At 44.4% G+C, this 12,186-nt stretch overlaps 1 protein-coding gene across 1 annotated transcript in view; it reads right to left on the reverse strand.

Moving 5' to 3' along the window:
* The window catches only part of SLIT1 (slit guidance ligand 1), a 463,725-nt gene that overhangs the window by 374,530 nt on the left and 77,009 nt on the right, over positions 1-12,186 (reverse strand). The window contains exons 3-4 of the mRNA XM_075348376.1: positions 11,439-11,510; positions 9,352-9,423 (exon numbers count right to left, since the gene is read on the reverse strand). Of these exons, the coding sequence (XP_075204491.1) occupies positions 9,352-9,423; positions 11,439-11,510 (144 nt within the window). The remainder of the gene's footprint in view (positions 1-9,351; positions 9,424-11,438; positions 11,511-12,186) is intronic.

Genomic DNA, 12,186 nt, shown 5'->3' on the forward strand with positions numbered 1-12,186 from the left:
GTGAGGATAAAAAGCCACCACTATAGGCTAGAGATCCAAGGGCCAGCGCCTGCGGGCAAAACTGGCTCCTTCGGTACATACAAGCCGGGGAGCGGACTACCAGTGGGAAACCATCGGAGTCAATACATTCTACAACGGTGCAGGGAAAGACAGCCACCATCACCTGTCCGGGGAGAGCAAAGACACTGCAGCCGGCTGCGGGACCCGTTCATCCAGCCGTTTGGTTTACCAGAGACTCTGTGAATCTGTGCCTGAGTGAGTAGAACAGTGCCATCCAGCACCGCGCCGCGCTGCCCCTTCAACCCTGCACCCCGGCCTTCCAGCCTCCCCGTACAGCCACCGGGCCCCAGGATCACCGACCCCCTACCCATGGAGGGGACAACATCCTAGCTGCTCCCTGCCATCGCTCCCGGGATCCCCGTCACCAGCAGCGGTGGTGCCCATTATCACCACGACCCGTGGGTGGCGTCACGAACTATCTCCCCAAACAAACCACCCCTTTTCACTCGTGGGCGAGGAGCGCTGCTCGAGTCCCCGGGTCCGGTCCACCGCTCAAGCCACCGAGCAGCAGCAGTCCCGGACCCGAGCGTAGCGAGCGCGGCCCCTCCGCCCGCGACATACACCTTTGGTTGACATAACTAAGTCTAAACTAATGTCTTTGCATATAAATAAAACAATGAAAAAAAAAATCTTCCAAAATAAAAAAAAACCAAAAAACATCTCAATCCAAAAAAAACCATAATAATGCAGAGAATGTGGGAAGACGAAGAGAAAAACATTGACATCTGATATTTATAAGTGGCAGGACCGGAGTCGCGCTGCTCGGAGCCGCCATACAGCGTTACATGATAAATATATGCAAATGGCTCCTATTTACTACGGCTGTCGGCTTAGAGGGCGTGCTGAGCCAGATTTAACATTCCTTCACTGTTGTTTTTCTTTTTTTTTGCAATTGGATTAATTATGGTGTTTAGGAAAGATCAAAACAGGCAGAAAGTGACAGCACAACCCTGCGATTTCTAAAGACCCGGCCGTTATTGAGCAGCTCAAAGCTGGCGGAGAATGGCCGGGGAACAATGTGGGAGGGCTGCGAAGATCGCGCTTTCACCAAATCACTAATGTCACTGACTCGGTTTTTTGTCAGGGTAGATCCGAGCTACATTTATGTCGTCGGAGGCTTGAATGAATGAATATCTCATGTTGGGTCTTAACAGGCGACACAAAAAGATACAAGGAAAGGAAGTGACCACATTCACAAAGCAATATATATTACCCCTCAATTCCAAAATGTATATTTCTACTTCTAGATTTACAAATGTGACACATTTCCTTTGATCCTTTGATATTTTGTCATTCTTAGTTTATCGACAACAGTTTTTTATGCCAGTATTCAATCAATTCAATCCTGCATTGTACAGACTGCCCACTGATTTTAATGGGCACCGTGCAACACTTAAAGGGGTATTCCCAGCTGCACAGATTCATATATTTGTGAACAGCATTTTTGCAATTTACTTCTTAGAAGAATTAGCAGCCATTCTTGAAGCTTTCTAGGTTTATATATTTGCGGATAGTTCTTGTACAAATGTGCCCGTTTGCAATTTACTGCATATAAAATATTAGCAGCCATTTGCAAAGCTTCTTTCACGAGTGTGTCACGGTCTGATATGATCTTGGGGAAATCTGTGATCAGAAGATCACAGTGTATTGTTGATTGCAGATCCTCTAGAGTGCCCACTTGTGGCTTATCCTGAGGTGGAGCGTTAATGCCATCCAGTACTGAAGGGGTTTAGGTTCCTATCTATCCTGCAGTGATCTAACAGGTAGTTGTAACCTCAACTTCAGCCACTCCCTTCTGCTATAACTATCCACTCCTCTTTCCTATGTTGGCTATAGCTCATACCTATGCTGTCTACTTGGAAGAGCAAGTCTCTGGAGAAAGCTAAAGTGTCGCTTCAGTTGCAGCTGAGAATGTCCTGCTGGAGTGTCATTTGTTGTGTTTTTCCCTACCTGTTTTTCTTACCTCCCAAGGAGTTAAAGGTGCATTTCTATCCTGAAGTGATCTAATAAGTAGTTGTAACCTCAACTGCAGCCACTGCCTTCTGCTATAAATATCTTCTTTTCACTCATTTCTATGCCGGCTGTAGCTCATACCTATGCTGACCATGTTGAAGAAGCACATTGCTGCAAAGCTGTGGTGTCGTTTCTATTGCAGCTGCGAAGCTACTGTAGAAACCTTGGAGTGCTCTCTGTTGTGTCTTTCCCCAGCTGTTTATCTTAGCTAGCTCGTGTTTTCTTATTGCTGTGGCGAGACTAGCGTCTCACTGGCCTTCACTAGTCAGGATCGGTTCAGGGTCAGAGAGGGCCTAAACACATGATCGGTGCATGGGGAAAGGACCCGTCTAGGTACATTAGGAACTGCAGGTGAGTGTTAGGAGGTGACCCTGCTCTCTTCTCACTAGCACCAGGGCCCTCCGTTGTATTGTGCCTTATTTAGCTAATCAGTGGTGCAGCCTGGAATCAGACCCGCTACGTCAACATTAAAGTTCTAGAAAATCTCTAATGAACAATATGCAGCAAATTTAGCGCTAGGGTATCTTTACATGGGAAAGGTATGCTGAACATTTTTCTTTTCGGTTTTCGATGCATAAAATATTACTTATATTACAGTTTGGTCAAAAAGTAAGAGATTTCAGCAAATCTCAAGAAAATTCTGCAAGGAATCCATGTGGAAATGAACCTGCCACGAAGACTTTAAATACGCAGCCTTAACATGGACAAAACAGAGTTCATTGTCTTTCCTCCTCCTCACTCATCTCCTCCAACAAGCCTTTCCATCAAACTTGATGGCTGCTCCCTCTCCCCAGTCTCACAAGCTCGTTGCCTTGGAGTGACCCTCGACTCTGCTCTATCCTAGAAGCCACACATCCAAGCCCTCTTCACCTCATGCCGATTACAACTCTAAAATATCTCCCGGATCCGTGCTTTCCTTAACCAAGAATCAGCAAAAACATTAGTGCATGCCCTTATCATCTCCTGCCTTGACTACTGCAACCTCCTGCTCTCTGGCCTCCCTTCCAACACTCTTGCACCCCTCCAATCTATCCTAAACTCTGCGGCCCGCTTAATCCACCTCTCCCCTCGCTACTCCCCAGCCTCGCCACTCTGCCAATCCCTTCACTGGCTTCCCATCGCCCAATGACTCCAGTTCAAAACATTAACCATGACATACAAAGCCATGCACAACCTGTGTCCTCCCTACATCTGTGACTTAGTCTCCCGGTACCTACCTGCACGCAACCTCAGATCCTCACAAGATCTCCTTCTCTGCTCCTCTCTTATCTCCTCTTCCCACAATCGCGTACAAGATTTCTCCCGTGCCTCCCCCATACTCTGGAATGCTCTACCTCAGCATATCAGACTCTCCCCTACCGTGGAAAGCTTCAAGAGGAACCTCAAGACCCACCTCTTCCAACAAGCCTACAACCTACAATAACCCTCAGTCCAGTAGACCACTGCGCAACCAGCTCTGTCCTCACCTATTGTACCCTCACCTATTCCCTGTAGACTGTGAGCCCTCGCGGGCAGGGTCCTGTCTCCTCCTATACCAGTCTGTTTTGTACTGTTAATGATTGTTGTGCGTATACCCTCTCTCACTTGTAAAGCGCCATGGAATAAATGGCGCTATAATAATAATAAATAATAATAATACATGTATGCTGCACACCAGATATCAAAATCCACAGTAAAACGTGTAACCTCAGTCCTGTAGATTTTGATACAAATTTTTAGGAGGATTTGCAGCATTTTGTGACAAAATCCACGGCAGATTTTTTTCTACTAAATTGACACCCAGTGTGAACATTCCTCTTCTCTTTCCTGTAGAATCACTAAATACTTGCAAGCTTTTCTCCAGAGGCTGCTGCTGATCACAGGAAGTTTTGGCAGCGAACACCCGGTCATCATCCTCAATCTGCAAAACCTTCTCATAAAAATGGGATATCCAAAGCCAGAGGCAGAGACTGACATCCAAGGGGCCCTTCTTGCAATGCCTCTTCTGTTTATACACACACTTTTGTGAAATGCAAACACATATGAAGAAGTAGCGTAAGAATCTCTCATATACAGCAGCGCAGCCTGTGACTCACTGTTAGGGGAACTTTGCACGCTGCGACTATCGCTACTGCGATATCGTCGGGGTCAAATGGAAAGTGACGCTCATCCGGTGCCGGTACTGACGTCGCAACGTGTAAAGCCTAGATGCGCCGATAAACGATCGCAAAAGCGTCGAAAATCAGTGATCTGTGTAGCATCGGTCATTTCTATAATGTTGGAGATACCATGTTGTTCCTCGTTCCTGCGGCAGCACACATCGCTGTGTATGAAGCCGCAGGAGCGAGGAACATCTCCTTACCTACCTCCACCGGCTATGCGGAAGGAAGGAGGTGGGCGGGATGTTTACGTCCCGCTCATCTCCGCCCCTCCACTTCTATTGGCCGCCTGCCGTACGACGTCGCACAACCCGCCCCCTTAGGAAGGAGGCGGTTCGCCGGCCAGAGCGACGTCGCAGGGCAGGTAAGTGCGTGTGAAGCTGCCGTAACGATAATGTTCGCTATGGCAGCTATCACAAGAGATCGCATCACAGGGGCGGGGACTATCGCACTCGACATCGCTACCATTGGCTAGCGATGTCGCAACGTGCAAAGTACCCCTTACTGTTTCTGCCTACCATGCTACAGATCCTAAGTTTGAATCCTGGTGGAAATACCAGCAAGAAGAGGATGAAAAGCAATTAATTATATAAAAAAGAGAAGACTGAGCACAATCAGATGTCCTGTGTCATCTGGGGAGAATGTTCTAGGGGATCTAGGACATTGGGCATAATCCCTGGCTCCCATAGACATTCTTTTAGCGCCACAGCCGGTGGGTATACAGCTCAACGATCATCTCATTAAGTCAACACCAACAAATGATCGCATGTAATTGTCACAATTAAGCTCGTACGGCACCATCTTAGGAGGAAGTGGGATTTAGAGGTACAATAGTCAGGAAATCCACATGGAAATCTCCATAATAATGGCCGTGAAGGACGCACGGTGCATTGTATAACTGCATAATTACGTGTCTCCGCAGCACAACTCTATTATGATGAGTGGATTACGGAACGGTGGGAAATATAGAAACAACCAAGACTGAATTGTAACTCCTGATTATTCCAATAACACAGGGACAATCCGGAGTAAAGGTGACGTCTGCACAACACATCACAATGCTCCGGCGACAGGTACCGGCAAGCAAAGCATTATATACAGAGCGCAAAGAAGGGTCTACTTTATGCACCAAATGGACTGGTGGTTGTCCCTTTAGGAAGAGGAGACTTATTAATAATTTGCTACATTCACAATTCATTCTTTCCAGCTCAGAATAATTGAGTTTAGTTATTGAGCAAAAGAGATAACTTGGACGATGCAGACAATTTCTAATATTGACTCCATATTGCCATTTACTCATGTTACAAATCAAACCAGATGTTTAGAAAACAAAATAATGGATCCATCACAAAACCAGATCCTTAAAGGGGTTGTCCACTACTTTAACACTGATGACCTTTCCTTAGGATAGGTCACCAATGTCTGATCGGCCGGGGTCCGGCACCAAACACCCCTTTCCTTAGGAGAGGTCACCAATGTCTGATCGGCCAGGGTCCGGCACCAAACACCCCTTTCCTTAGGATAGGTCACAAATGTCTGATCGGCCGGGGTCCGGCAGCAAACACCCCTTTCCTTAGGATAGGTCACCAATGTCTGATCGGCCGGGGTCCGGCACCAAACACCCCTTTCCTTAGGATAGGTCACCAATGTCTGATCGGCCGGGGTCCGGCAGCAAACACCCCTTTCCTTAGGATAGGTCACCAATGTCTGATCAGCCGGCGTCCGGCACCAAACACCCCTTTCCTTAGGATAGGTCACCAATGTCTGATCGGCCGGGGTCCAGCACCAAACACCCCTTTCTTTAGGATAGGTCACCAATGTCTGATCGGCCGGGGTCCAGCACCAAACACCCCTTTCCTTAGGATAGGTCACCAATGTCTGATCGGCCGGGGTCCGGCACCAAACACCCCTTTCCTTAGGATAGGTCACCAATATCTGATCGGCCGGGGTCCGGCACCAAACACCCCTTTCCTTAGGATAGGTCACCAATGTCTGATCGGCCGGGGTCCAGCACCAAACACCCCTTTCCTTAGGAGAGGTCACCAATGTCTGATCGGCCGGGGTCCGGCACCAAACACCCCTTTCCTTAGGATAGGTCACCAATGTCTGATCGGCCGTGGTCCGGCACCAAACACCCCTTTCCTTAGGATAGGTCACCAATGTCTGATCGGCCGGGGTCCGGCACCAAACACTCCTTTCCTTAGGATAGGTCACCAATGTCTGATCGGCCGGGGTCCGGCACCAAACACCCCTTTCCTTAGGAGAGGTCACCAATGTCTGATCGGCCGGGGTCTGGCACCAAACACCCCTTTCCTTAGGATAGGTCACCAATGTCTGATCGGCCGGGGTCTGGCACCAAACACCCCTTTCCTTAGGATAGGTCACCAATGTCTGATCGGCCGGGGTCCGTCACCAAACACCCCTTTCCTTAGGATAGGTCACCAATGTCTGATCGGCCGGGGTCCGGCACCAAACACCCCTTTACTTAGGATAGGTCACCAATGTCTGATCGGCCGGGGTCTGGCACCAAACACCCCTTTCCTTAGGATAGGTCACCAATGTCTGATCAGCAGGCGTCCGGCACCAAATACCCCTGCTGATCAGCTGTTCTTGGTGGAAACAGCAGGCAGCCGGAATGCTCAGTTCCGGAGTTCCCCTGTCAACTGATAGCGGCCTCCCATTCATATTAATAGGAGGTGGATGTGTAATACGGGCCCCGGCCACTATCAGAAGATGGGGCAGCTCCAGAACTGAGAATCTCCAGCTGCCCGCTGTCTACAGTGGCACCAAAAACAGCTAATCGGCAGGGATGCAGTGTCGGACCCCAGCCAACCAGACATTGATGACCTATCCTAAGGACAGGCCATCCATGTAAAAGTAGTGGACAACCCCTTTAAATATCACAAAGCTATGGTCATCAGAAACACTACATGTGGACAACCCTCAAAATGGCTGTGAAATAGAAATGCCCTCTGAGAACGGACCCACATTATGAAAGGGTACGTAAAACCAAACTATCTTCATGAGGGCTCAGTGACTCTAAATGTAAGATCCTTTACTTATAACTCACAAGTCAAGTGATCCAGTCTTATTGTGCACAATGTCAGGAGTCTGCTGAGAAAGCCAATGGAAATAAGGTCTCTGGTTTGATGAATGATGTTTCATTAGCTCACTTTGCCAATTTGGGCATCACCCAGGAATCCAATGCATGGCTTGGGAAAGAAGGGCCTGGCTGGGAATCACCGAATGAGTAACTAATCTTTTTTTCATTTATCAGTCTTTGCAAAGTTCTGAAATTTTGTAGTATACAAAATGGGCAAATAAAAAGTCTGTTTTTTGTTTCACAAGTGTTCACTGAAGTAATTTTTTCTGGAATATACTGTTTCGGTGAATATCTGGAGGTTTGCCCCCGCTGCTCCATAGACTGGATAGATAGATAGATAACGGGATAGATAGACAGAGGGATAGAGGGATAGATAGATAGATAGATAGAGGGATAGATAGATAGATAGATAGATAGAGGGATAGATAGATAGAGGGATAGATAGATAGAGGGATAGATAGATAGATAGATAGATAGATAGATAGATAGATAGATAGATAGATAGATAGATAGATAGATAGATAGAGGGATAGATAGATAGAGGGATAGATAGATAGATAGATAGATAGATAGAGGGATAGATAGATAGAGGGATAGATAGATAGATAGATAGATAGATAGATAGATAGATAGATAGATAGATAGATAGAGGGATAGATAGATAGAGGGATAGATAGATAGATAGATAGATAGATAGATAGATAGATAGATAGATAGATAGATAGATAGATAGAGGGATAGATAGATAGATAGATAGATAGAGGGATAGATAGATAGAGGGATAGATAGATAGATAGATAGATAGATAGATAGAGGGATAGATAGATAGATAGATAGATAGATAGAGGGATAGATAGATAGAGGGATAGATAGATAGATAGATAGATAGATAGAGGGATAGATAGATAGATAGATAGATGGATAGACAGATAGATAGATAGATAGATAGATAGATAGATAGATAGATAGATAGATAGATAGATAGATAGATAGATAGATAGATAGATAGATAGATGGATAGATAGATAGAGGGATAGATAAAGGGTTAGATAGAGGGATAGATAGATAGATAGATAGATAGAAAGATAGATAGATAGATAGATGGATAGATAGATAGAGGGATAGATAAAGGGTTAGATAGAGGGATAGATAGATAGATAGATAGATAGATAGATAGATAGATAGATAGATAGATAGAGGGATAGATAGAGGGATAGATAGAGGGATAGATAGATAGATAGATAGATAGATAGATAGATAGATAGATAGAGGGATAGATAGATAGAGGGATAGATAGATAGATAGAGGGATAGATAGAGGGATAGATAGAGGGATAGATAGAGGGATAGATAGATAGATAGATAGAGGGATAGATAGAGGGATAGATAGATGGATAGATAGATCGAGGGATAGAGGGATAGATAGAGGGATAGATAGATAGATAGATAGATAGATAGATAGATACGATATATATAATCGATACAAAATATATCTTTTTTCTTATTTTGCTTACTATGTTGCAGTGCTGCTTTAACTGCCTGGTTCAAGCTGCCTAAGAATCTCTATAACAATGTGTACAAGACTTTCCCTGTCTGAGAACCAAGGAAATAGCAGCAAAGCTCAGAAAGGCAATGTCCAGTGCTCCGATTGTAAACCGAGTACTGATTCTTGCTCTGCAGCAGTTGAAAGCAGATCCTTAGGGAGCATGAACTGGGCAGGTAAAACAGCACTGCAGGATAGGGCTCAGAAGAAAACAAGGGACAATAAAAAAAAATGAAGTATATTCCAAAAATTCATGATTTTGCAAAGACTGGTCAATAATTAAATAAAAAGAAAAATTATTTATTCACTCCTCAATGTAGGATTTCCGTAGGTCATTACCCAAAACCAGTGCTGAAACGTGACATGTGTGAACACTGCCAGTTCCCAAAAAGCCGACAAGTGAAAAATCATGTATATATGTTTCCACAAACAGGATCCAATACTCCTGCACCTGTTTATAGTGGTAATATACAGTGACGTAATGTAGGTACTCACAGCCTGGAGAGTGCCTGGTTGTTCTGGAATAGAAGCTCAGGCAGCGTATGCAGCTGGTTTCGGTTAAGGCGCCTGAAAGTAAAAAGAGGGAAGCAAAAAACAAGGATATCAGATGCAATATTATACCCCACAGTCAGGTCTCTTACAATATGGCTGCAGTAATCCCAGGACCACAATGTAACCGTCACCCGAATATCACATAGCCGCCGCCACCCAGCGTAATCCCTGCAGGCACCGCTATCATTTCACTGAGCACAGGCACTGCGGGATATATTACATACACCTGTACTGATGGGTATATATCACCACTACCCAGGGGGGCAAATCCTCAATGAAGGCAGAGCTGCCCGAAATGCTGGAGAAAAGCTCCGTAATTCAGTCACTGAGAAAGAAGGAAGGTGCACAATGGGCAAAAGAATGGCCTGTGCTCACAAGTGTCTGTCTTATTCATCTCCCATCTATCTATACATTCATTATTTATCTATCTATCCATCATCCATACATCATCTATCTATCCATCATCTATGCATCCATTATTTATCCATCAATCCTTCATCTATCATCAATCATCTGTTCATCTAGCTATCAATACATCATCTATCCATCCATCATTTTTCCATCCATTATCTATCTATCTATCTATCTATCATCCATACATCATCTAGCTAACCATCATCTATCCATCCATCATCTATGCATCCGTTATCTATCCATCATTCCTTCATCTATCATCCATCAATCATCTGTCCATCCATGATCTATACATCATCATCCATCCATTTAGCTATCTATCAATCCATCATCTTTCTATCATCTATACATCCATCAGCTATCCATCCATTGTCTATACATCCATCAACTACGCATCCATCATTTATCCATCAATCCTTCATCTATCATCCATCAATCATCTGTCCATCCATCATCTATCCATCCATCAATTTATCATCCATCCATCCATCCATCCATCCATCCATCAACTTTCCATCTATCATCTATCCTTCCATCATCTATCGATCCATCCATCATTTATCCATTCATCATCTATCCATCCATCCATCCATTATCTATCCATCATCTTTCTATCCATCCATCATCTATCCATCCATCATCTATCCATCCATCATCTATTAATCCATCATTTATCAATCCATTCATCATTCATCTATCCATCCATCATCTATCCATCCAACATCTATCCATCGAACATCTATCCATCCAACATCTATCCATCCAACATCTATCCATCCAACATCTATCCATCCAACATCTATCCATCCATTTAGCCAATATATATCAATCCATCATCTATACATCCATCCATCAATTATCTATCCATCAATCATCTATCCATCTATCCATCTCTATCTATCACATATCTATCTATTTATCCATCATCCATAGATCCAACCATCCATCCATCATCCATCACATATCTATCTACCCATCATTTATATATCCATCCATCCATCCATCATTTATCTATCCATCTCTCTTATCCATCCTTCCATTCTTGCACTCCAGGTCTTTAGCACAGGCCTGTTTTCTCCCATTTGTCTTGTACGGTTCTGGTCTGTGACTAATGCGCTTACAGTTATGACTTGTGATGTGCACGTGTCCGTGAGGTTATCTGCGCGGCACAGCAGCATCTTGCACACAGACACGCAATTTCTTTCAGGACAACAGAAAACCTTTTGTAACTTTCGCCTGTACATTACTAATATGAAAGGAGCTTTGTATGAGAAAAATGATCAATGTGGCAAATGCTGAATGCAGAAAATGTAACCGGCATAAAACAGTTCTTGTGAAACTACAACTCCCAATAATAGCAGGTGGGTCAGGATTTGCTGGGAGTTGTAGTTTCATAACAGCTGGAGCGCTGCAGGTCACATAGACCTTATATAGGACTTTAGCGGTGACCTCCGCGCTCAGCCGTGGTGCACAGCGCCCGGTCTTCCCATGGCCGTGGCTGTACTGGTCACTTAGGTGCCCATGCGATGGATGGGGTAATAATTAGAGATGTGCAGCTGCTGTAGGTGACGCAGCACATGATAAAAAGTGAAGATAATGGGTGTACGAGAACTCACAGCCTCTCCAGTTCCTTCATGTCATCAAAAGCTCCGCGCTCCACGCTGCTGATCTGATTCTCCATCAGCTGCCTACGAAACAAAACACAAGACACCTTTCATTCCTGCTGCCAATTTAATATCTGGGGCTTCTTCCTGCACCTATTGTGGTCACCTGTATAAAACTGAGACTATGCCTTAACAGAATGAAGCCAGTGTGAACAGGTGCAAGCTGCTGTGACTGCAACAAATGTGCGCCTGGTTGTGGCTGATGGGCACAAACAAATATTCAGTATAGTCTACATGGCAGAAGTGCAATATATATTCATAGATTCAATGTTTGGATATACTCATATCTGGGTGTATACAGAGCCTGCTGTATTCCTTGGTTAGTATATAAGGCCGTCACAGCAGCTTGCACCTGTTCACACTTGCTTCATCCTGCTTTTACAGCAAATATTTGGTAGTGACCGCCCCCATATTTGGCTGAGGTCCTCCCATCAGTCAAAGGCTGTTTTTAATTAGTACTAAATCTTACATGTTCTTTTTATTTGTGGACCTTAGCCAAGGAGAGGTGTGTGTGATAGAGTTAGAGTCCAATCGATAAAGATGCACCTTGTTGTGGTTGGTGGGCTCGCACAAAATGACCAAATTGTGCACTCAGCACTATAATTTTATTATTTTATTTTTATTATTTTATTATTTATTTTTATTACTTTATTATTTTATTATTTTAATATTTTATTATTATTAGTTGAAAATAAAGAAA

This window comes from Anomaloglossus baeobatrachus, chromosome 5, assembly GCF_048569485.1.
Source record: "Anomaloglossus baeobatrachus isolate aAnoBae1 chromosome 5, aAnoBae1.hap1, whole genome shotgun sequence".
In the NCBI taxonomy this organism is placed as follows: Eukaryota; Metazoa; Chordata; class Amphibia; order Anura; family Aromobatidae; genus Anomaloglossus; species Anomaloglossus baeobatrachus.